We start from the raw sequence: 25774 nt of genomic DNA on the forward strand, positions 1-25774 counted from the left end.
ACTAAAATTACTTGAACACCTTTATGTTTTAGGTTACTCAAATATTAATGTCAGGGACACTTCAAAATAATTACTTTAAAATAAATGTTTTCTAATTGTCAACAATTAGAAACAAAACCGAAGGCAAAAAATAAGAGAAACTTTATTACTAGAAGAAGAAAAGCTGTATCAGTGGAGAGCTGCAGCCTATTTCTAGGCTGGACGACCCAGTATTGGGAAGATGTCAGTTCTTTTAAAATTCACCTATAAATCCAAGGCAATCGCCATGAAGTGAGGACTCTAAATAACGTGGCAAGCTGACCCTCATTCATCTAGAAAAGGAAATAGGCAAAAATATTGAGATAAAATTTTTAAAAAGTTATAGTGGGCGGTCTGCTCTATCAGAGATAACAGCAACAGAGCAAACAGAACAGTGCAGTGTTGGTGCAGAGAAGACACGGCCGAAAATCGCAGCTATGTGTGTGTTTATGTCCAGATATTTAATCTGGATTTGGTTTATGAATGAAGGTAGTGGCATTTGCAGTCTGGGGGAAAGGATGGTGTTGGAGCTAACTATCAAAATTACAACGCTTCCACACTACCAAAAAAAAAAAACCCTAGCGTGTTTGAGCCAATTATAAAAATGTCAAAAATAGGAAAATGGGAGATTTCATTCTTATTACTCTGGAGCAGGAAGGGCTTTGGCAAGCAGACGCCACCGGGAACCCATGAAGGAGAAGTATAATGACTGCTGAGGACAGATGACAAGCTCCCATGTGACAAATATACCACTTCCAAAGACAAGCACAGAAAACTTGTACTGGTGACGTGTAGGCATATTTAGCTGTGAATCTGCTTGCTGGGTGGTGCTGTTTACGGAGCTGTGCTTAGGGGGAGGGTTTTGACAGGAGGTCTGGGCTCTGGGGGACAAGGAAGTATGGCAGTTAGTGTCCCACCAGCCAGCATACTTGTCATTCCTAGAGACCGATGTCATCTGTTTTTGGGAAGGCCGCAGTGTTTGCTTTCTAAAAAGCCATGAAAACCTGCACTTGAATCTCACAGATGGCAATTTCGATAGTCTTCTCATATAGCAGAAAAATAAGTGAGTCCAGAGGTGGAGGCTAGTGGTCTGGCCTTGTTCTCCGTGTATTTTTTTTTTTTTTTAAATTGCTGTCGTCAGTTGCCTGTTTTGTTCCATTGTTGGTGCAGGCAGATGTGACTTACAGGGCCACCACTGTGGCCCCTGTCACTTCAGCTTGGTCACCAGCACTCAGCGTCTGTGTTCCAGCCCTCCCCTTGCCCTGGTGGAGGGCACTTCTCATCCCCTGTGGGACATTGTCTTTCCTCTCTGCCCCTGGAGGCCCAGCTCCTCCAGTCTGGGTGGACTCACTGTGTGGTTCCGGATGCAGAACATGTTTTGAATGAATGAAGGAGGAAGCGAACACATGTCTGCACTCCTCTTTGCCCCCCCGAGAGCCTTCATGTGGATACATGTATTTCAAAGACCTTGGAATCCATAGGGCAGTGCCAACCGGCAGGTGTGGAAGGAGTCACCGCCGCGGGAGTTGGGGCATCACTGACCCTGACTGGCACCCTGGGGGATGCAATGAGGGCTGTCACGTAATGAGAGTCCGTGAGTGGTGAAAAATCAAGCATAGCTGCTAGGTGAGAAAATCACTGTGGTCAGATGCTGTTGGTGAGGTTGGCTGTGTTGCCTTTAGAAATACCTCCTCTCATGGGCTCAGGACTTTGAACATAGAACTTGTGGGAGGCCCTTGGAATCTTAAGATAAATACATGAAAAATTACTCTTGGAAACAAAAGAGGGGGCCCCAAGACCTCCTAAGGATCCTCTGCTTGTATCTCTGTCATGCTTATTCCACACAGACACCAATACAGCCAGGAAACAATGCGACCTCTGTAGTATTGCTATAGGAAATTTAAAAGTTATTCTGGCACAGGGGTGAATGGATTCTAAAATTATGATTATTTGAAGGGGTGGTTTTTTTATTTTTGATTAGGTTAACTGATGACCACACAATTGTTCATTCTTCAGATTATATCTGTTTGGGTATGACTTTGCATATGATGTGGTTCTTTTGGTCAGAGAAATTCAAGTATGTTTAGTGTTACATTAATATTGTAAAGAAAACGGCCTTAAAACATGATATGGATTGTCAAAACATTGTAGAAACAATACTAAGTAGTTTACATCAAGCTTAGTTGGATTGGGATATTCTTAATGTAGATCTTACGCTAAATTGTTTAACTTTATGGACATTATATGCAAGTTTTTTCTGCCAAAGATCTGATGAACTAGGGACCTTGGTGAAACTATATAGGGAAATATTACAGAATTCTTCAAATTCTATCTGGCAGAGTTTGGTGTTTTAAATATATTGGTAAAGTCTTTTAATTGTGACTTTGAATAACGTAGCTCTGTTTTGGGTGTTTAATGAGTAGTCAGTGGAAAATATTTAGTAACTACATATGAAAGAAAGCAGTTTCCTTTTGGGGAAATTGACTCTTGGCCTGCTTAGGCATCCTATCTTATCTGTTAAATCTGCCTTAGTCATCTGAAAAAAAAAATCTACCTTTTGGGTTTCTTGATGTTCAGCATTGGTAACAACTCTTATTGTGTGATGTTTCTACCAAAGTGCTCTCTTACCATCTTGTCTGATTTTCACAAGTAACTTAGTGGTACTAGTTTTTTTAGGCAATGTGGAATATATTTAAGACTTGTATAAATGCACATTTATTTTGGACATTAAACTAGAACAGGATTAGTTCTCCTGCAATGTAGAAACTTTTAATGTCTAACTGTGTCTCTGCCAGTATCGTGTTGAAGTACAATGTCATACTAACTCCTTGGCCATTACTGAGCAGCTATATGACCACTACTCATTCAGCTCCCTTAGTACTTGAAAAAAATTTCAGGTGATGCTGCATCACCTTACCTTGTCCTTATGCAGAAAACCCCAGTGTGTCATGAGTTGTGACAGGTAAGCTCAGTAGATCTTCAACCAGCTGGTATTTAAAAAAATCTGTTAGATCTCTCTCTCAGCTTGCACTTCCACTTCCCCATCCATCCGTCCATCCATACACACACACACACACACACACACACACACCTCTCTTACGCCTTATTTTGGTGAGGAATAATGGAATAACAGTCCAGGAGTCTGGAGGCCAGAATTTGATTTTTATAATGTTTCTATAAAAAAATTTCAGATATATGAAATTGAGGTAGCTGCCTCTCAGCTTTATCAATTATCAGAATATAACCTGTTGTTTCATCAATAGCACCTACTTCCCTTTAGGACTTTTTGAAGCATACTGGAATATATATTCCTATGTGTAAATATCTGAAATATATTCCTAAAGGAACTTTCTTAAATACCAAAATGTAAGCCTAATTCTTCACTATTGCTAAAAAAAAAAAAAAAGAAGTAATACTCCCTTAATACCATAGACTATTAAATCTATAGCCACATTTTCCAGGTTTTTACAAGAATACTTTTACCCTGAGTTTTAAGTGAGGTTCATAAAATCTGAGTGATAGTTACAGTTATTTCTTTTTGATCTTTCTGGAGCTGTAAGTACTCCTATAACTTTAGATCTTGAAATAAAAAAATCAGGTCATCTGTTCTATCAGGTTTCCCATGCCAAGATTTCAAAACTTGAGGCATATATATATTTTTTTAAAGATTTATTTATTTATGCATACAGAACTGGGGTACAGGCCAGAGACTCAGGGGTGGCGAAAGACGAGACAGAGTGGGGAGCAGAACAGGCAGATCTATGAAGTACACTGCTGAGGGGAGCCGCGGGCAGGTCAGGAGAGGTCTGCCGCACCATGTGGTCACCTCCGGGGCAGGCGGGAATCGAACTCTTGTGGAAGTGGTTTCAGCTTCTTAGTGCAGTGCTTTAACCCGCTGCGCCACCAGGGAGGGCCCAAGGCATAATTAAAAAAAAAAAAAAAACACCTTTATTAGCTGTAATTAATAATAAAAAAACTGCATGTAGTTCAAGTCTAGAGTTTGGTAAGTTGGCTTACACACCTTTGAAACCATTTCTGAAATTCAGATAATGAACTATATACATTTATTGCTTTCCCACTACTCTACATTTCATTGATGGATTTACCATCTAGATTTATCTCTAGATTTCATTGTTTGAGAGTTCTAAGCTGAAGTTTCATTATGTAGGAATGAAAATGAAGTTATTTGCCATTGGTAATTGAACACCATTTCCTGGATGTTAGCTGGTGAGACTAACATGTCCAGCCCTCTAGCATAGTCTATGTATGGGCCTAAGAAGAGTCAGCTCAGTGGCATACACTCAGACATGTTTGAAAAGGGCTCATTATAGATAAGACACTTTTACCACTCACTTAGGATAAAAGTGTTTAAAAAAATCTAACCATTTTTACTGAAAATATTTTGAGATCCATTCAATCAATAATTCCTTTTTATCGCTGAAAAATATTTCACGATTATATGAATGTCCACATGTACTTATGCATTCACCTGTTGTTTCCCACTTTTGGTTAGTGCAGATTAAGATGCCAATCCCAGGCATATACAAGTCTTTGTAAGGGCATATTTCATTTCTCTGGGGTCAAGGCTGGGAGTGGAATAGATGGATTTTATGGTGGTAAGTGTTTAACTTGTCAAGAAATCATCAAATTGACTTCCAAAGTATATGTTCCATTTTACATTCCCACCAGCAGTCTGTGAGTCTTCTAGCTACTCCACATTTTCTTGCCAGCGCTAGATATGATCAGTTTTTCCTAATTTGTCTACTCTAATAAGTGTGTAGTATATACATCTTTGTGATTTTAATTTGTCATTTCATTATGACAAATGATGTTGGACATATCTTCTCTGGTGACATATTTGTTCAAATCATTTGACCTCCCCCTTTTATATTTGGGTTGTTCTTCTTGAAGGCTGTTTATATGCTGGATACAATTCCTTAACCAGATATGTGATTTACCAGCATTTCCTCCCAGTTTGTGGCTTGTCTTGAGATCTTCTTCAGTGCCTTTTGTATAACAGAAATTTTTAATTTTGACTAAGTATAATTTATTTTTCCCTTTTTGTTAATACTTTAGCTTTTGTGCCTAAACTCTTTCCCTAACTCAAGATCATAATTGTTTTTCATTATGTCTTCTTGTATAATTTTTGTAGTTTTATAATTCATACTTATATTTGTGATTTTTTTTTAGTGGCCCTTAATCTATTAGATAATATTTAATTTAGGACACTTTTAAAAAATGATTTTATTTATTTATGCATACAGAACTGGGGTACAGGCCAAAGGTGCAAGGGCTATGAGAGAATTCACCAGAGATAAAGTGGGGAGCAGAACAGACAGATCAATGAAGTACACTGCTGAGGGAACAGCAGGCGAACCAGGAGAGGCCTACTGGCTCCATGTGGATCACCTCCAGGGCAGGGGATCGAACTTGCACTGAAGAGGCTGTGGCCAGCTTTGCAGTACTGCATTTTAATCCTCTGTGCCACCAGGGAGGGATCTATGATCTTTTCAAATTACTTTTGTATATGGTATTAAAATATCAGCCACATTTCTTTAAGCTAATAATCAAAATGTGCATTATATTAAAAACAAAAACAGGAAATGAATAGATAATGAAGAAAATCAAATATCCTCATAAGATGACAGTCAAGAATTGTAGGAAAAAATAAAGATATAAGTATTAATGGACTGCTTCTGGTTATAAGGGATATTTACCTTTTTAGTAAAAAGGTCTTCTTCTATTTTGGGAAATTCTATATAAGCTATCTATATATAAATCTAACCACTCTTTATATGAAGGGAATAATAAAATCATATTATAGTAGGAATTGTAGCTAACAGGTAAATAAAGAGAACATTGAAAATAGAATGGAAGGGCCCTCCCTGGTGGCACAGCGGATTAAAGCACTGCACTAAAAAAGCTAAAGCCACTTCCGCATGAGTTCGATCCCCACCTGCCCCGGAGGAGATCCACATGGCGTGGCAGACCTCTCTTGACCCACCCGCTGCTCCCCTCAGCAGTGTAGTTCGTCGATCTGCCTGTTCTGCTCCCCGCTCTGTCTCTGGTGAAGCCTCTCACCCTCCGCATCTCTGGCCTGTACCCCAGTTCTGTACGAATAAATAAATAAATCTTTTAAAAAAAATGAAAATAGAATGGAAGAGATACTAGATTACTGAATTTGGTGACTGTAAATTTCAGTGATGTTTCTAGAACACTCCTACAAGAGTGTTCAGGGGAGTCATGATAGGTGAGTAACTGATCATAATATCTGTGAAATGTTAGAAAATAAATGAAGTATTTAATTCATTGAAGAAGGAGAGATTGTCAGTCTTCAAAAAGAAATAGTATCATCTATGAATAAAATCTTTACTCAAGTGATTTCCTCAATCAAGGAAATAATTTGACAATATGAAAATTTGAGAGGTGAGGGAAATTTTAGTACTGGTTTTTACTTTTCTATTTACATTTGCAACATCTCCCATTTGAAAATTTTATTAGTAGTTAGCAATTTAAAAAGTTTTTAACTTTGATTCCCTCAGATAGAATTTTGAGCCAAAAGGCTATCATTAGTGATTTATTATGCCACGTTCTAATTAAATGCAGTCAAGTAATTGGTTGAGACAATGTGCTGCTATAATTACTGACATGTTTTCCCTTGCATAGTATAATGTTTTGTTTAGCATGTTTTGTAACTTGTTTGAAAATAAGCCCTTCATTTTCTAAATATCTTTATTGAAACTTGTAATTTGCTTAGTACCTACCATGGTTCAAATGATTATACAGAATTTGATTAATCGTGTCATTTGATTCATGCCACACTTACGATGACCTTCTTTTGTAGTCATAAATAATTTATTCATTCATTCTCTTAAAATATCGTAAACACTTATGGAACTATCATGAAGATGTGGGTATTGAAAATAATTCCTTCCTGCTTGTGAATTCCTTTCTAATTCCATCACTTTCCCTCCAGATAGGCAGCTATTTATTTTTTTATTTTTATTTTTTTTAAAGATTTATTTATTATGCATACAGAACTGGGGTACAGGCCAGAGGTGCAGGGGTGGCGAGAGGCTTCACCAGAGACAGAGTGGGGAGCAGAACAGGCAGATCGACGAAGTACACTGCTGAGGGGAGCAGCGGGTGGCTCAGGAGAGGTCTGCCACGCCATGTGATCTCCTCCGGGGCAGGCGGGAATTGAACTCATGTGGAAGTGGCTTTAGCTTCTTAGTGCTGTGCTTTAACCCACTGCGCCACCAGGGAGGGCCAAGGCAGCTATTTATTATGAATTGTGTGGTAATCATTCCCTTAGTTTTTAAAAAATTATGATTTTATGTGCTGTCAGTCTTTGGCTTTATAATTACGGTGCCATGCCCTATTTCCAAGAACCATGGGAAAATATAAAATGGTTTGAAATATGAGCATGTGGGGTACCAAAAGTAGGAGGGAAGGAAAACACAGAATACAATAAGTATTCGAAAATAACATGGCCGAGAATTTTCCAAAGTCAATTAGAAAGACAAGAAACCGTTATTTCAAGTGTCTCATTCAGAGAATCTCAAGGAGAAGTAAATTAGGAGAGAAGAGCACACCTCTGGATGCATCGTTAAACTCCCAAAAATGAAGATTAATATAAGTTCTTAAAAGCAGCCATAGAGAAAATAATTGTTATGTACAAAGGAACAAAGGTAAAATTCATGGCACAATCCATGTCAGAAACTGCAAGCAAATAACAATGGAGCTATGTTATTTAGTGCTGAGAGAAAAGAAAAATAAACATACCTGCCAACCTGGGACTATACACTCAATAAAAGTATATTCTAACAATGAAGGCAACAGATGTTTTTAGAAGGGGATTGAGAGAATTTATTGCTCATTGACTTGCCTGATAAGAAATGTTCAAGGAAGTTCAGTAAGTAGGTATATGATACTAGGTGACATTTGGATGTCCGCAGAGATATGAGGAGCACCAGCAATAATAAAAATAAGGTTAAATATAAGACTTTTTTTCTTATTTTCATTTATGTTAAATATTACTGCATGTCTAAAGATGCATTACTAGGGTTTATCACATTTAAACAATGACAACATTGCATACAGGCTAGGAAGAAGGGCAGGGAAATAAATATGTCACAGTGAGATTCTTGCATAAGATACTAAACTATTATTTGAAGGTAGATTGATGACTAAAAGCTGCATATCATAAAACGTAGTGCAACAATTAAGAGAAAAAAGAAAAGAAGTAATAATGATAATAAAATAATAAACTAATAAGAGACAAATATGTAATCAAAAAACAAAATCCAAGAGAAAAAAAAAAGGAACAAAAGAACGGGACCTCCCTGGTGGCACAGGGGTTAAAGTCAGAACTATGAAGCTCTCAGCAGCCACTGCTGCATGAATTCCTTCCTGGGCCAGGGAGCTGGCCCACATGGTACAACAGACTCTCCTGTCTTGTTCACTGCTCCGCTCAGCAGTGTATTTCAATAGATCTGCCTGTTCTGCTTCCCACTCTGTCTCTGGTGAATCACCTCACCCTCATACCTCTGGCCTCAACCCCAGTTCTTATATGCATTAAAAAAAGAAAAAAGACTTCGGGGGCTCCTTGGTGGCACAGAGGTTAAAGACAGACTGAGCAAGCTATCACCAGCCACTGTGACCTGCATTCAATCCCTGGCTAGGGAGTTAGCCACATGGTACAGCAGACCTCTTCTGTCTTGCCTGCTGCTCCCCTCAGCAGTGTATTTCATTAGATCTGACTATTTTTCTCACTCTCTCTGGTGAATCCTCTCACACCTGCACCCTCTCCCCGCCCCCCACACCTCTGGCTTACACTCCAGTTCTTGTATACATAAGTAAATACATCTTTTAAAAAGTTAATAAATCTAAAATATATATGTATATGTATATATATATATATTAGAAAACGTTATTAAGAAGGCAATTTTTATGAGTAAATCTTTAGACATTACAATAGGGAAAATTAGCACTGTTAATAATTAGGTGACTTGATGAAATGGACAGATACCTTAAAAGACACAAACTATCAACTCTTATACAAGAAGAAATAGAAAGCATGAGTGGCCCTGTATCTGTGGAAGAAATGGTATTTGTAACTTAAACTTTATACAAAGAAAATTCTAGGCTTAAATGACTTGACTTGAGTACTATCAGACATTTAAGGAAGAATAAATACTATCTTATACCAACTATTATGTAAAATTATGGAGAAAGAAGTAATTATTTCATTTTATAAATCACATCTTAACTTCCAAAACCAGAGAAAGCTAATACAAAGAAAGGACAAATCTTCTATCTTGAAAACTAAAATATATTAATAAATTAAAGAAGGTCTAGATAAATGGAGACTAATATTATAGTGATGGGTTGTATACTGAATATTTCCCCCTGTTTATAGATTCAGTACAATTCCTATCAGAGTTTTTTTTTTTTCTGGAGAAAATTTCCATGGCAACTTAAAAACAACAACAACAACAAAACTATGGAACTCAGTGGACCTAGGATAGCCAAAAAGCAAAATAAAAAAACTTGAAAGACATAGGTTATCTAATTTCAAGCCACTATGAACCTATAGCTATCAATACAGTATTTATATAAGGATAGACAAATAAATTACTACAATAGGATAGTCCAAAGATCGATTTATACTTGTTTAGGGTTGAATCATAGAGATTCTGGACAATTCAGTGGAGAAAGGACATAGTTCCATCCCTTCCCCAATAAATGCTACTGGAGTAATTATGTATTAAGGGGAATAATATAGAATTTTGATTCTTGTATCAGACACAGAAATTTACTTGAAATGGATCTTTTAGTTAAAAGCTGAAACTTTAAAATTTGTAAAGGAAATTTGAAAGCTGAAACTTTAAAATTTATAAAGGAAAATACAGCTTAAAATCTTCTTGACCTTGGGATATGAAAGATTTCTTAGACTGTTCACTGAAGGAATAATAACTTGGGACTCATAGATTAGAAGCTTCCATTCTTAGAAAGACTTCATGAAGAAAATGAAGAGGCAAGGTATATCGACTGGGAGAAACTATTTTCACATAAAAGTGCCAAAGGACTTGACACTTTAAAACTGGAACAACTCAACTACAACACTTCTCTATGCACCTCACAAAAGAAGATAAATAAAGCCCAATTATGTCCATCATTATTCATTAGGGAAATGCAAATTAAAGTACTCTGTCAGTACACACCTAACAGATGGCTAAAACTTAAGACTGACAACCCAAGTGTTGACAAGGGATGTGGTGTAACTGGAACCATCATACACTGTTGTTGAGAATGTGAAATTGTATAACCAGTTTGAATATAATTCAGCAGTTTTCATAGTGTTAAATATAATTTTACCATATGATCAACAATTTCACTTCTAGGTATTTACCCAAGAAAAATTAAAATACATGCCCATAATAAGACTTATACATAAATATTGAAACCAGATTTATTCATAATAGCTCTAGACTAAAAACAATCCAAATGTCTATCAGGAGATGAGTGGGTAAACAAATGGTGGAATATTCATACAATGACATACCACTTGGCAATAAAAAGTAACTAAATACTTATGCACATAACAATATGAATGAAGCTTGCTTATGCTGAATGAGAGAAGCCAGACACAAAAGACAGCATACTGCATGAGTTTATTTATATAAAATACTTGAACTGCTGCAGTAAGCTGTCTTAACAGAAAAGAGGTAAGTGGTTGCCAAGATCCTAGAATATGGGGAGATTGATTACAAAGGGGTAACTTTTAGGGTGATAGAAATTCTGTATGTTGAGTAGGCTTAGTTACATATGAAAATCCCAATCCTAAAATACACGCATTTAATATATATTATAACATATATTTAATGTAATGAACTTCTCTCTCTCTATTTCTATATACACATATATAAACCCTATTACTGTTTTTTTTTTTAAAAGGATAAAGTCAAATTGCTCATCATGGGTGATAAAGATTCAGTTTCTACCTTTTCCACTTAGATGATCTCTTTTGGAGTGCACTTACTGAATAATCCCTCCTCTCCCCATTTTTCTGTCTTGCTCCTTCTGTTGTATATTAAGCTTCCTTGTCTCTGGGTGGGTCAGCTTATGTGTACTCTACTCCATTTCATTGAGAACTTTGTTTACCTTACCGTAATTTTTAAAAATTATATCCATGAGCTTTTAATTTTTTAGAAAGCAACCCATTTAATTGATTAGCAGGAGTTATCCAGTGTCTACTCGTGTGTATTTTTTTGAAAAGCATTGTACTGAGGGTGAACTTTCCCAGAGTCCTTCAGTTACTTCTGGTGCTTAGTCTCCATATAAGTCACCCTCACTTGCTGAGAAGTTATTAGTTGGGACAGTGACTCCCCCAGTGCTGTCTGTTTGGCCTTTCTTATGGGTGTGGACATCAGAAAGGGGTCTCTCCTTACACTGTTGTTTGATTGAAGGCATCCTGTATCATGCATGCTCATAGTGGTTACTCATTGCACTTTCCAGATTGTTCAAAAAAAAATGTCCCTCTTCTCTTTTAGTATCCGGAGTGTGATGCAGAAATATCTTGAGGAGAGAAATGAAATAACCTTTGACAAGATTTTCAGCCAGAAAATTGGTAAGTTCTGCTTATTTATTTGGCACGCTATGATTTTAATGGTGATACTGGGTGACACTAGAGTAAGGTGTAAATGCCACTCTAACCGTGTACATGCTTTATAGGTAGAACTGGGAATGAAGGGAATTTCATGTAATTACTAAGATAGTGACTGTGTGTTCCTGATGATGGACCTTATGTGTAAGCTACTAGGAAATAGACTAATTTGACTGTAGGCTTTCAGGCAGTTAGGGCTGGGAACCTGAGAGAGCAGGGGCTCAGGACCCTCCCTCAGGCCTTGGCACCCCTCCTGGGGTCCTTAGCTTCTCTCCCTGCTGTGTGCTCTTGTGAGCACAGCAAGTTAGCGCTTGGCTTCAGGAATGCAGTCCCAGGCTCACGGCCTCTGGGTGTCCCATAGTGTGTGCACGTTAAGGGGTTTCAGAGGCTGCTCATTGTTTTTCTGTTCCATACTGATTACTCTTGTTCCTGTGACCCCAGTTGGAGTCTCCATTTAGTGGGTCACAGGGACTCTATGGGCACAGAGGCAGAAGGCCATCTCTCACTGGCTGATGCCCAACTCTGGCCATGCTGGTCTTGGCCCAGGCAGAGCAGGTATATGGTTCCCAGATGGAGGGCCCATTGAAATTAGGACTGAACAGCAGCTTTGGTATGACGCTTCAGCCCTTTGAAGAACAGAGATATGTGTGTTTCCACCTGTCTACTGAAAGGCTGGCTCTTTAGAGGTGACCATCATCCAGGTTAGGTAAGTTCTAGTCCACAGGATTGTTTCCATTCCCCAAATCAGTTCCCATTGTCATGCGGAATTCATTATATAGCATTATTATTAGTAGCTAACAGGTGATTTTGAGTTTTTACATGATATCAACATAGCTGAAAATGAGCAAACAGAATGCTTTTCTGCTTTCTTTGCTTGCTTCCCATGCTTATTCAGATAAAGTTTGCTTAGGAACTGTTTTTTAGAGTTATCTTATTCTAGGGGAAATTTATTAAAATTTCAAGAAGTGAAGTTTTTACTAAACATTCCTTAGAATTCTATTTCTATATTTAGTCCTGTTTCCATGATTTGGAGATCTCTGAGAGGGTGCCCTTTCATTTACAGGTAAGGAAATACAGACCTAGGGGTGAAGTGATTTGTTCGGACTCCAGGTCTCCTTATCTATTACAACTCCAGAAAGACAATTGGAAAGGAGACGACGAACAGAGGGTATATTCTAGGTCACCCAGTAAGAACTGGATAATTTTGTTTTTGGAGAGTTTGTAATGCTTTTTGTTCAAGTAAAGTAGAAAGTGGTACAGTCTCTGGATTTGTGTAAAGTGCTTTTTACCTGCTATAAAAGTCAGCTAGCCTATCATAACACTTTAGTAGCTTCTTTGATCCACATGGAGTTACGGTGGTCAGAGGTGGGAATGCGATCTGGAGAGGAGTGTGGAGGACAGTGGCGCAGAGACTGCGCTGACCACCAGCTCCAGTTGGGAACAGATCCGTCGAGGGCATTTGGCTTCCTTTCCTTTTTTATTGGTGCTTCTCATTGTTTTCCTCGTTGTGTTTGGTTAATTATCACTCATCAAAATGTTTTCCTTTGCTTCTGATGTTTTGCTGAAAACCAGAAAATAACTAGCAAGATGTTAACCAGAGAAACTAGCAAGATGTTAACCAGAGACAGATAAATCTGTCTTTGAGATTAGGAAAAAGGCAATTATTTATTAGTTAAGAACTTTTTGATATTTTTATTATTTTTATAATAAAGAATCTAAATGTTCAAAAACATATTTTCAGTGAAACTACTTTAAACCACGTGGATATCCCTTGCCCATTTAATGCCCGTGCGGCTCAGACCGCAGTGCACCTACAGACCTTGCTGGCTGTCATCTCCATCTTTTTCTAGAACATTTGCAACACCTTCCCTGCCCCAAAGAAACCATTAGCAGTCATTACCACTCTCCCTCTCCTTGCTGCCCTGGTTAGCTGCGATCAGTGTTCCTCAATTTCTGCCTCTCTGGCTGGGGCTGTGGGTTTCTCCCAGTTTGCGGCCCTCCAGGCCCACCCACGTGGTTTGTAGCAGAACTTTGCTCTTCCCTGCTCCTGTCCTGTCACCTTTCATTGTGTGGATGTGCCACATTTTGCTTGCTCACTCATTTGTGGATGGATATTTGGGTCGTATACACTTTTGGCCATTGCTAATAATGCTCCCGTGAGAGGAGAGGAAAGCATTGTTTAACATCATTTGAGCAGGTGGTTCTCCATTAGCCAGACACACCAGTAGGTTGTTGCATGCCTGCCTTACCTGGAGCTGTTGTCCTGTTATAGAGCACCCCAAATCTGTTAAAAGGACAGGGGGAGAGAGGGGCATCCCGGAAGCCCAAAATCCTGCCTGCTCTAAGTGGGTTCTGCCATCCGCCGCAACAAGACAAAACATATAAAACTTTAATGAAAAGGGACTTTAATACAGTAAATATACAATACGGAACACAAAGAATGTAACTTCTAAATCAAACACCTGAAGTGACCCATCCCCTCGTGAGCAAAAATCAACCCAAAAAGGATTGGCCCAAAGCAAGGCCTGAAAGCCCGCCACTAGACTAAAGCACCTTCTGGCCAGGACCCGTGGAAAAGGTCAGAAGTGACCAGACAAATCTGGGAACAAAAGAGCAAAATTAAAATCAATATAAACACTGCCATAGTCACCTCCCTACAGGTCTCTCACCCACATCTGCCTTAACCAGTCCAGGGTCAGGAAACAAGCCCGGTTTCTTCATCACATGCTCGCTGCTCCATGTGGCTTCCTCAGGTCTCCTCCTTCTTCATCCTGCTTCATTTTCTTCTTCCCCTTCTCTTCTCTCCTTTTTCTCTGCTCAGCTCCACCCTCCTTCTGGGTGGGGCAGGGAACCTGGAACTTCCCTTTTTCCTAGGGACCACCCTGTTACAGTCCCAGTTTCTGAATCAAGGATGCCTGGATGCCTTTCCTGTTTCTGCTCCCCTGTCTCACTCTGCCACCTTTCCTGTTTGCGCCCCTCCCCCCAACACCCCCCTAAGACGTTCCTATTGTTCTGACTGAAACTCGGGACACTGGTTCCCGGAGCCTTTGGCCGAGCCAGTAGTGATCTAAGCAATGAGGGCTTTAATGAGGCCTTAGCTTGCTGCCCCGCGCACAGATCTCTTGAAGAGCTGCTTCCCCGGCACTGGCGGCTTTTGAATTCATCTCGGTGAAGCTGTTAGAAAATTAAAATTTGCTTAAATAAATAGATGATTCCTTCTTTCCTTCCTTCTGATTTGTGAACTTGGAGTTGGTCTGGAGAAACTTGGGTGCAAGCGTGGAAGGTAGCAGGGAAGAAGAGCCACTCACTCCCCTGGGTGGCGAGAGCACGCAGTCAACCCGCCAGACACAGATCTGTGATTATGTTTGACAGAGTCATATATTTAATGTGTCTCGCTCTTGTCTGTCTGGCTCCTCCTTTTGCTGTGTGGCCTCTCATTTTCTGGCTGGTAGTAAGGACTGGGGAACAGTAGGAGGGGCCCCCGGCCTGTCTCCCCCTGTGGTACTTCTCTTTGTTTCCCAGTTACTGCTCTGTGGATGCCTGCCTTTCTCTCTCCCTCCCTCCCCCCCGCCTGTCAATGCCTCTCCTCATCCCTCCCCAACCTCTCTCAAGTCCAGTGTGTGCTAGAGCTGATGGGTTAAAACACCTTGTGAAATAAAGATGTTGACATCTTTTATTTCCTTGACCTCTCAGGTCTTGCTAGATAATGGGTGATTGGCAGGCCTATTGGCTACACCTTGAATTGGTTATTTCCTTCATTTTCTTGCCTGCAAAAGCAGGAATGACAATAATTCCTACTTTCTAAGGCTGCTGTAGGATTTGGCAGGAAATGTACCTGAAGCATTTTACATAGTGATTGGTTCTCAGCAGATGTTCTGTGAATGAGCGCTCTTCAGTGAAATTGTTTGTTGTAAGAGCTCTTTAGCCATTCTAGTCTGGAAGTAGACTAGAATAATGAACCCCAGTAGCCATTACCCAGATTCAATATTTTTTAGTATTACGCTTTATTCATCCACTTTTTACATGGTTGCAAATAGCATGCCCCTCATAGCATTTCAGCCCTGTATGCGTCTCAAAAACGTAAGACTGTCTGCTTATACAACACAGTAACTTTATTACCAGCAATGAAAATTTGTGATGACTCTTGGTAGAGTTTAATACCGAGTATATATTCAGATTTTTCTGATTAACTTAAAATGCTTTTTTGGTTTTGGCTTGCTTGGGTGAGGCTCAGGTATTGCTTCTGTAATTGGTCATAGTGTCTTTTTTTAAATCTAGAACTGTTGCCCTGTGTGCTTCCCTCTCCTTCCCCATATACATACAGGTCAATTGACTTATTGAGAAAAAAAAACAAAAAAAAAAATATTGGGTCAGTTACATTGTAGAATGTTTCACATTGTGATTTTTTTTTTTCTGGCTGCTGCTTCTTGGTGTCCTTTAAATTGCACTTCTATTTCTTCATTTCCTGTCCACAGGAAGTTAGCTCTGGCAGCTAAGCGTGGGTTCCACTTTTTTTTTTTTTTTGCCAGTCTTTGATGGTGCTGTGTACTTTGTAGCAGAAGGTATGTGGCATTAGGGTCTTTTCTCTAAGTGGACTGAGATGTGGTGGGTCCCTCATTACCTCAGCTGCTACTCGTTTCACTGTGGTTGATGATCTTTGCCTAAGTCAGTTAACTAGGGGTTTGCAAAATGGTAAGTTTTTTATCTAGGATGCTGCTTTCACATTTATTATTTTTACGTATTAACTAGAGCTACTTAGTTGCCTTTAATTATAGTTTAAGCAGGGAAGGCTGATGTTGTTGGCAGAATTCTAGGATGGCCCCATGACCCAGAGGTCCTGGTGTTACTGCCCTGAGTCACCTGGCTGAAAAGGCTTTGCAGATGGAATTGAGGTTATGCATTGGGTGGGCTCATCAACTCACAGCAGCCATTTTAGCAGGAGAGAATTTCCTCAGGCCTGTAGAAGAGGGAATGAGAGAGATTGAAGCACAAACAAGAAAGTTGGGACACACAGTTGCTGCCTTTGAGGCTGGAGGTAGGAAAAAATGCGGGTGTCCTCTCAGAGCTGAGAGTCGGCCCAGGGGCCGGTGGCTAGAAGGCAGGGCCTCAGTCCTAGGGCTGGATTCTGCTGACAGTGAGTGAATTTAGAAGGTCCCTCCAGAGATCCTATGGGCTAGGCCTGTGAGATTCTGTAGCCACAGGCTACTGAGCTACAGTGCTGTGATCACAAGCGGGTTTTGTTTGTCAGTCATGGAAGTTGTTGTGATTTGTTACAAAGCAATAGGGGATGAATATGGCAGGATAAAGGCTGAATTCCTCGTTTTTTTTTTCTTTTAAAGATTTATTTATTTATTCATACAGAACTTGGGTATAGGCCAGAGATGTGGACAGTGAAAGGATTCACCAGAGACAGTGTGGGGAGCAGAACAGGCAGATCAGCGAGGTACACTGCTGAGGGGAGCAGCGGGCGGGTCAGGAGAGGTCTGCCGCGCCATGTGGATCTCCTCCAGGGCAGGCGGGGATTGAACTCATGTGGAAGTGGCTTAAGCTTCTTAGTGCAGGGTTTTAACCCACTGTGCCACAAGAGAGGGCCCTGAATTCCTCGTTTTTAATTGCCAGTTTTCACAATAAAAGTGACAGCTGCTTTTATTCTTCTCATATAGAAATCGTATCTCTTAACTGATACCAATTAAATTGACTCCTAATTAGCTGACAGTAAAAACTTACACATTTAGACATTGTCAGTGTTCTTGACTCAAAAAAAAAAAAATGGTTTTAAAGAGACACTGGTTGTTGAATAGACTGTAAAAATAAAAAAAAATCAGGTATAGTTAAGATGATTTTGTTAGTATTTTCTTCTATAAGATAAAAATTAGAATTTTATAATTTGCAACCAAGACACATGCCGTTGATAAATTCCATCTGTCTGTCGACAATCTACTTAGCTTCTCTGTCTGCATACCCACTCTTATTAAGAGAGGATGTTTGTGATTATAAGGAGACTCCAAAATAGATACTTAATTCATGAAGTATGCAAATGTTACTCTCATGTATAAAGAACATCATGGTCAATGTAATATTACATCATTTATTGCCAAGGAAAGACATTTCATTTTATAACACTGACTTCAGGGCTTAATCTAGAGTCTGAATATTAATCGTTCTGAATTTGTGTGAAGTAACGTTGGTGTAGGAAATGTGATTTTTGGTCACAAGAAGACAAACATTTATAAAAAACAACTTTATGGAGGTATGGAGGAACTTGCCTGGAAATGCAACAGGTTTTTGTCTAGCGGGCTTGTGTCCTGCAGGCTTGCTGTTTGAGTCTTCATAGGTTGTTCCTACTATACACAGTGGTACACACTTGTATGATTCCTTGGGATTTTCTGTCTCTGAATAAAAGCAATTTCACTTCTTTCTTTGCAATCTGTTGCATCTTTCTTTTCAGTTTTTACTTTGGTCTCTACCATATTCAGCATGACTTCAAAGAACAATTACATAGTAAGAATGCATAAATTGTATTTGGCATTTGGGGTTAAGGCAAAAGAAGTGTACTTGCCATGGGTCTTGAAAACAAAAGTATAGGTTTCATTATAAAAGAGGTGCCCTGGAAAAGCAGAAATTGCTACCTTACAAAGTCCTTTTAAAAATTTCTGAACAGTTCTTATACAGACATAGTCCATATGATACAGCGTGCCATGGGCTGAAGATAAACTGGTAATTATAAAGTCCACAGAAATACCAGGAGGCAAGTGACACTGAATAACACTTACTAGACTTACTCTTCTTGTCAAATTCAAGAAACAAAATATTTTCATAACATAAAATTAAAACTTGAGCTGTTTTGTGCTTTAAAACATAGTAGATGTCTTAAAGCTACAAATATTTATAATTTTGGAACTTCCAACTAACTCTTAGGCCAGGGCTAAATTATAGCAAATTGTGTGCTTTTGTGTATGGTTGTTGAGGGAAATCTTCACCTGGGGACCAGCTTCAGTCTTTGCTTTCTGTTTTGTTTCCACCTTTGTTTGGAAGTGTTTGTTTCTGTCACTGGGAAGGGCGCTTCTGGACAGAAGCCCTGACTGATGGACGGTTCGAGAGCCAGCCTCCTGCCCCGTCTCTATAGAACTTTCTCCAGTTGAGAGCAGCCACCCAGCACAGAGAAGAAAAACCTGGGCCTCATTCAGTTCTGCATCAATTATCCATGCCTTTGTGGAAAGAGTTAAAGATTCATTTAAACTTTCAAATAGCAGAGACAAACACTTGACTGAGCACAGCTAATTAGATTTTCAGTTGAAAAGGCAATGCACCCAGAGGCAGCTAATGATGAGTGAGCCCAGGGAAATTAGGGTCACAGGCTCTGCACAGGTTCAGCTTGGGTTACCTAAAACACAATTGCCCAATAAAAAATGAAAAACATTAGAGAGGGAAAGCTGCTACTTAGGGCTGGGTTTCACCGTGGCTGGTGGGCTTCACCGGCCTGGGCGTGGTGCCGCGTGGCTTGTAGAGGAGCTCTGTGCCCGGGGCCCCCGCAGGCCAAGGCCGGTCCGTGAGGAAGTCTAGCTGTCTTTGAAACAAGGCTGTGGGACTGCTCCTTTCAAAAAGTCATTTGAAGACCTAATATCGGTCATAATGATCATGTATACAAAAAAATTCAGCAAACCTACACTTAGTGGAATAGCCCCATCCTTTAATGTCTCCTGCCCACGGGACAGCAGGAAGCAGTCGGCAGCTGCTCCATCTACGAGCTTTTAAATTGTTGCTAATTAATTTTCCCTGCACTCTTCTGAGCAGATAATGGAATTATGTTCATTTAAGTAGTGGTGGCTGCCTGTGCACTGAACAGGTGCTTTCTGGGCAAGGCGAGATGACGTGACCAAGTTCGCACAGCCCCTATGAGGTCGAGCCTGGCTGGGGGCTGTGCTCCCCACAAGCCACTTTATTTATTGGCCTATTAGGGGAAAATTCACTGTGGAAATTTGGCGTACAGGCGGCTTTCGTTTTTTCTTTCTTAAAATAACTATTAGCCATACAATTCCTATTATGCAGTGATAACCAAGACCCAGGATTTGGGGGTGACCACAGCGTCTCTGTGGTTGGTCTCCTGTGTGTGCTTTACTTAAAGAGGTGCTCACAGTGGAGTTGGGGGGGGGCTCCAGCTTCGTTAAGCAAAGGCACACTGACCCGGCTGAGACCCCGCGCAGCTGGCATCAGCACAGAGGGCCCTCACGCCCTCTCCCCTGCCCCAGCCCCTCTGGCCCGCCAGTGCCCAGTGGCTAGAAAGAAGTGTTTCCTACTGCTGCATCCCTGAGATTTACAGAAGATGCTGCTGCTGCAGCTATTCTGGGGCAGGACGTTAGGTCTCACGGCAAATTGGGGAAATCACCCCCTTGGCGAAGAGTGAGACTGGCGGACCAGCCAGCACTGTGTGGACCGGCCTCAGCCTGCCGGTGGCCAGGGCAGAGCTGCCTCCCCCAAGTCCACCCGAGGCGCCGGTACCAGTGCAGCTCACGCCACTTGGATTCTCCTGCGAGCTCCACAGGCCTGAGAGGGAAAGGCTCATCCCGGCCAGCAGTATTATGAGTGTGGGGTCACACTTCATGTCTCTGGGGAATGCCAGGAAACATCACCCCTGCTGGGAGAGTTGTTCACCAGTGTTTTAACTCAGTGGCGAGTGAGTGTGTGTGTGTGTTTGGACCAGCTGGGGCTTTAAGCAGCGCTGCTATGAAATTCCAGCAGTGTCCTAGTATCCCTGCTCTTAGCTCTTTGGGAATTTAAACCTTTACTGAGGATTTATTTACTCACTTGAACTGGACACTTGCTTGCTCAGATGGGGTGCTCTCCGCAGCATCCAGCAGCGACCTCCAAGGAAAGACGAGAAAGAAAAGCTAAAGAGTGCCACAGAGAAGCAGAAGAGCTTTGCAGGGACGGGGATTATTTTAGGATTTCAGCTTCTAGTCAAAGTCAGAAACAGGAAATGTAGAGTCTACTGTGTGTTTAGCAGGCTTTGTTTGAAATCTGTCACCAAAAACTCATTCATTCTGTAAATGGCCCCACGTGCCACTTGTTCCTAGTGAGCAATACAGGCATCTGCGCTCTCACAGAACCGACATTCTGCAGGGCAGAAGACCGACAGTTGTGCGCTCCCTGTGGTGGTCTGCGTCGCTCGCAAGAAGGGTGAAGAGAGGAAGCAGGGGTGGGGTGTGTGGGAGCTCTGTGGAGGTTTCGAGAAGGGAGCGGAACAGTGCTGTGGGGCTAGGCGGCCCGAGGACAGGTGCCGTTGTTCTCATCTGTGCACACAGCTGCACTCCCACACGGGCACAGGGGCAGAGTGGGGTTCATTCAACAAACAGGGGAAGCAAGGAGTGCTCAAGTCCACAAGTGGCTGGCTCTCAGCCCAGTTAGTGTCCAGTGTCCAAAAGTTCTAAACAAAAGGCGCTGATCCAAGCTAGCGCTGTCCAGTCAGCGAGGGGCTGGAGCCCCTGACCCGTGAGCAGGCCAGGATCCAGCTCTCCACAGCAGGAGGTGTGCACCAGCGGGGTGGCTGAGAGGATGCTGCAGCAGCCCCTAGCCAGTGGGAGGCTGGGACGGGCCAGGCAGCAAGGAGGCGGCAGCGCCAGGAGGCGTCCCACCAGACCATTGGTGCTCTCGGGTGACCCGGGCAGCACTGGCCAGTAGTGCCAGTCACCTGGCTTCCAGCGTTATTGCCCTTTGTAAGTTCTTGGTCCACACGAGCACCAAACTGCCCTTTGAGACGGTAGGCTCGAGGCGTGGTGCTCCTTTCAGGCTGCGTCAGGCCGGAGGCAGGTAGCGCCCTGTCCCTGCAAAGCTCTTCTGCTTCTCTGTGGCGCTTTTTAGCTTCTCTTTCTCATCTTTCCTTTGGAGGTCGCTGCTGGATGCTGTGGAGAGCACACCGTCCGAGCTAGCAAGTGTCCAGTTCAAGTGAGTGAGTCAGAGCAAGTGAGTCCAAGCAAGCGAGTCTAGTGAGTCCAGGAGTCCAGCCTGCGCAAGCCTGAGAGTCCAGGGAGCGAGGGTGTCCGCCAGAGCAAGGCTCAGAGCTTGCAGGAGGCTGCAAGGTTCCCCCTCAGCGTTGCGCACCCCAGTCTGACTGCACAAGCTCAGTCCCATTGCTGGTCAGATCGCACGTCAAGCAGCTGCCCGCTCCCCTGGTCAGTGCGCGATCCAGGCAGCAAAGCACCGGCCTCTCCACCGCCTGCCGCGCAGGAGCCGCAGCGTGCTGGGGGCCGCTGCCGACGCCACCGCCCTCGCCTGTAGCTGGTACCAGGGAGGAGAGGGCGCCGAGCCCCTGTGTACCTGTGTGGGGGTGTGGTCCAGTGGAGAGCTGAGCAGGGCGGAGACGCAGAGTGGAGCCTGTGGCAGAGCAAGAGCAGGAGGCCAGGGAGGCTGCGCGCGGCCCCAGTGGAACGCTGGGTGTGCGGCCGGGCGGGGCTGTCGGAGAGACCTTCCGCCGCCGCGAAACTGCTCCAAGCGGGTATCCCCACTTGTGCTTGGAGTGACATGGGACGCAGGACCCATCGAGCACTGGGATGGCACCCCCTGGTCCAGGGCAGTTCAGCTCGAGGGCGAGGCGGGAGGGGAGCGTCTGCAGTGAGCCTGACGCTGGCCTGCGGTGAGAAGTTGCCAAAGCCCAGACTGAACACCAGGTGGGTGAGGAAGTGTGTTGTGGTGACGGGGTGGGAGCAGGGGCTTGCTCAGAGGGGATCCAGTGTGGCAGGCTCAGTTCAGGCCAGAAGGTGAAGGAGGGGCTCTGTCAGGACCTGAGGACTGGGCCGGAGATCTTGTCTCTGCCTCTGGGAATTGAGGTCGCCAGCTGCCCTCTGCTGAGGCGAGCTGTCCGTCCGCCTCCGCGTCCTGCCTGGTGCTCTGAGGCTAGTCCAGAGCTCACAGCTCAGCCCCAGCTCTGATGCCTTCTGCTCACTTATGAACAGAGAAGGTTCTTAGGGGTTGGGTTAGGAGAGAACTTCCATCAGCCGTGGGGCAGGGAGGATTCTGGTCCCTCAGAGACTGTAACAGTGGGACAGAGAGAGAAACTAGGACAGCTTTTTTTTTTTAAGATTTATTTATTTATTCATACAAAACTGGGGTACAAGCCAGAAATGCAGGGACAGTGAGCGGATTCACCAGAGACAGAGTGGGGAGCAGAACAGGCCGACTGACGAAGCACACTGCTGAGGGGGCGGGTCAGGAGAGGTCTGCCGCGCCATGTGGGTCACCTCCAGGGCGGGGATTGAATTCAGGCTGCGGTGGCTTCAGTTCTTGGTGCTGTGCTTTAAACCGCTGCGCCACCAGGGAGGGCTAGGACAGCTTTTTAAAGCAGCAAATATTCTTACCTTATAAGATGCACTTATCGTCCAAGAAATTTTTTTTTTTTTTTTTTTTGTTTAAGTTGAAATTTGCACTGCTTGTAGTGTGGCTGAAAAATAACATCAAGAAAAATAAATCACTGATGGTCTTCAAAGTTTTATTCTTTAGGAAACTGTTTGCTTGCCAGGTAACTTAAGATTGTTGAAGGGGATTAAAATTTGTTTTGCTTTGCGGCTTCTGCTCTCAGGCCAACAGGTGGGTTCGGAAGTGGTGCTGGCTGAGATAGAATGGCTTCCTGGGCAGGGCTTTGGGCCTCTCTCCTCCCTGTGGCTTTCTCATTCATGATTTTCTGGATATGCCCGACTTCCTACTCAGGCCGCTGTCCTGGATATGCAAGAATCTGATCTAAACTTATTTGTCTACTTGATTTACTGATAAATATGCTCAGTTCCTGTGCCCTCACTTTTTAAAGAGCACCTGATGGAGGTATACTATGCATATCTCAAATGCATCCCTGTTAAGAAGATCATATGAGTTCTCACCAAGGTCTGCACCAGGCACTCACAGCCCCATTTGAGCAGAGACGGTTCCCATCACTTTGAAATACACCGTTGTCCCATTGTATCTGCTCACCTCAGCCCCAGACCACGGCTGATCTGCCTTCAGTCACATTAGATTTCACTGGCTCTTTCTAGAGCTTCAGGCAAATAGCCACCCCTTTGTGAGTGCTGTCTGGGGGGTTGCCCAGTGCCCTCTCAGTCCATCCGCACAGCACGCTTGATCTCTATGGCAGAGCAGTGTCCCACGGAACAGACTTAATGTACTTTACCTGTTCTCGGGGCTGAGGCGGCTTCCAGTGGATGAGCTGAGCTGCCTTGGATGCTCTCACACACGTCTTGTCGTGGAGCTGCGCTGTGGTCTCTTTGCTGAATGCCCAGGTTCGGAATCCTGGAGGCCCATGGCAGGTGCCTGCGCATTTGTGAGGGGTATGTTCTCGTGATGGACTGGCTCCTCATGGGTACGAGAAACCCTTTAGCCGGGTAGCGTGTTGCTCTGAGTGCTGTCTGGTAGTGGCTGGCTCGTTCCAGCCTTCTTCACAGTAGTGTTTGTGTGCTGCTTCTGTTTTCCCTCTGATTTTTAGCTAGAATGTGTGTTCTTTTGATCTTCTTTTCCTGCCTTCTTTTTTGATTCACTACACTCCAGCATGTCATGGTGCCACTGCTGACGACTAGCCGTGTCTCTGTATGTCTTTCTTTTATATTTCTGGTATTCCCAGGCACCTCGGCTTCCTGAACTTCTGGTGCCTCACTCAACGAAACAACAGGTCCTCCTGGGCCTCTGCTAGTATTGCGCTTTAGGCTGAGCTGCCGCGTGCATGGGCCCATCCAGGTGACCTCGCAGCTTCAGGGCGGTAGTCTGTCTATGTCTGGAAACAGTTATATCATACACATGGTACAGTTTTTTGGTTATTATGGTTGGACGTTAAGTCCCGCACTGGCTGTGGTATTATGCCCCGAACTGTAGATTTATGTTTGAAATAAAGTATTTGGCTTTTGGGTGGAAAATGGGTTAGATATATGAATCTGGCATTACCTGTAAACCCGTTGGCATTCAGCTCCATTGCCATAGCTTCACATCGTGAGGCAAGGGCGATGGTCGGTTTCCAGCTTACCCCCACCAGTGAAGGGCAGTCTTGGAAGTCGAGGCTTTGAAGGAGTCTGGGTTGTGTGTCTGGGATGATCCTGGTTCTCAAGCCCAGAGATGCTCAGCGTTCCACACACAGATCTCACTCCGTTTTGACACCTGCCAAGGAGAGGTCATGGTCAATGCCATTCACCGTCAGGCCTGAAGACCACTGCTTGGGCGGTGTTGGTGGGGGGACCTGGGCTTCGGCTGACCTTCCTGAGCAGGCGTCCTCTGCTCTCCAGACCTCAAGCTCCCAGTTGCAGTCGCTCCCCTGAGCTGCCTGACTGAGGAGTGTGCTGACTGGCAGAGATGTCTGTGGGCCAAGGCAAGTTCAGGGAAACGGAAATGGAGTGTCCCTGCACGCAATGCTTAGCTATCCTGAGATAGCTACTTGTTGCCAGGATAAGTGTTGAGCAGCAGGTGTCATTCCCCACAAGAGGGGACCCTATGGGGTCCCTCACCCTTCCCTCCTGCTCTCTCCCCTCCTCCTCCACTTTTCTTCTACTCTGCCTCACTCCCCCTTGGAGACCTGTCCCCCTCCTCTGCCCGTCAGAATAGCAGAGCAGTAGCAAAAAGGAATGACATCGAAACCCGCCCCAGTTTAACTCATGAAGGCCTAAGCGAGACGCCAGAATTTATGCCATCTCATTGTTGTATCTGAGGAAACTAAGGAGCATCTTGGTCCTCCTTGGTCAGCTCACTCGCGGGCGGCTTGCTTGGCACACTGCAGGGCAGGAGCTCCATGCCGCGGGCCTGGAAAGCATGACAGCAGGCGACAAAGAAGCGCCTCACCAGGTGTTGCTTCCGCTCGCTGCTTAGGAGACATTTCTCTGAGGAAGTGCTGTGAGAAGGTGGTTTCAGTGAAGAAGCAGGGTCTCTGCCAAGGTCCAGGGGCAGCGCATTCTCACAGGGGCAACGCTGCAGCCACGTTGCCGGGCGGGAAGAGCAGAGCCAGCGAGGAGCAGAGCGGCCGGGGGCAGCGCCAGGTTCTGCTGCAGCCGAGGCGGGAAGCTCGGGAGGCTTTGACCACATCTGATTGAGTTCAAAGGTCATTCTGGCCTCCGTGGCGAATACATT

At 43.3% G+C, this 25774-nt stretch overlaps 1 protein-coding gene across 2 annotated transcripts in view; it reads left to right on the forward strand.

The window, feature by feature from the left end:
* Positions 1 to 11577: 11577 nt before the first annotated feature.
* ADRBK2 (adrenergic, beta, receptor kinase 2) overlaps positions 11578 to 25774 on the forward strand; it is a 99161-nt gene continuing 84964 nt past the window's right edge. Inside the window, exon 1 of one of the 2 annotated variants that reach the window (XM_012731058.1) lies at positions 11578 to 11650. In XM_012731058.1, the coding sequence (XP_012586512.1) occupies positions 11587 to 11650 (64 nt within the window). In that variant the 5' untranslated portion in view covers positions 11578 to 11586. The remainder of the gene's footprint in view (positions 11651 to 25774) is intronic. The other variant, XM_012731060.1, reaches the window with a different exon arrangement.

The sequence above is a fragment of the Condylura cristata genome, unplaced genomic scaffold, assembly GCF_000260355.1.
Source record: "Condylura cristata isolate star-nosed mole 26May11 unplaced genomic scaffold, ConCri1.0 scaffold00029, whole genome shotgun sequence".
NCBI classification, from domain to species: Eukaryota; Metazoa; Chordata; class Mammalia; order Eulipotyphla; family Talpidae; genus Condylura; species Condylura cristata.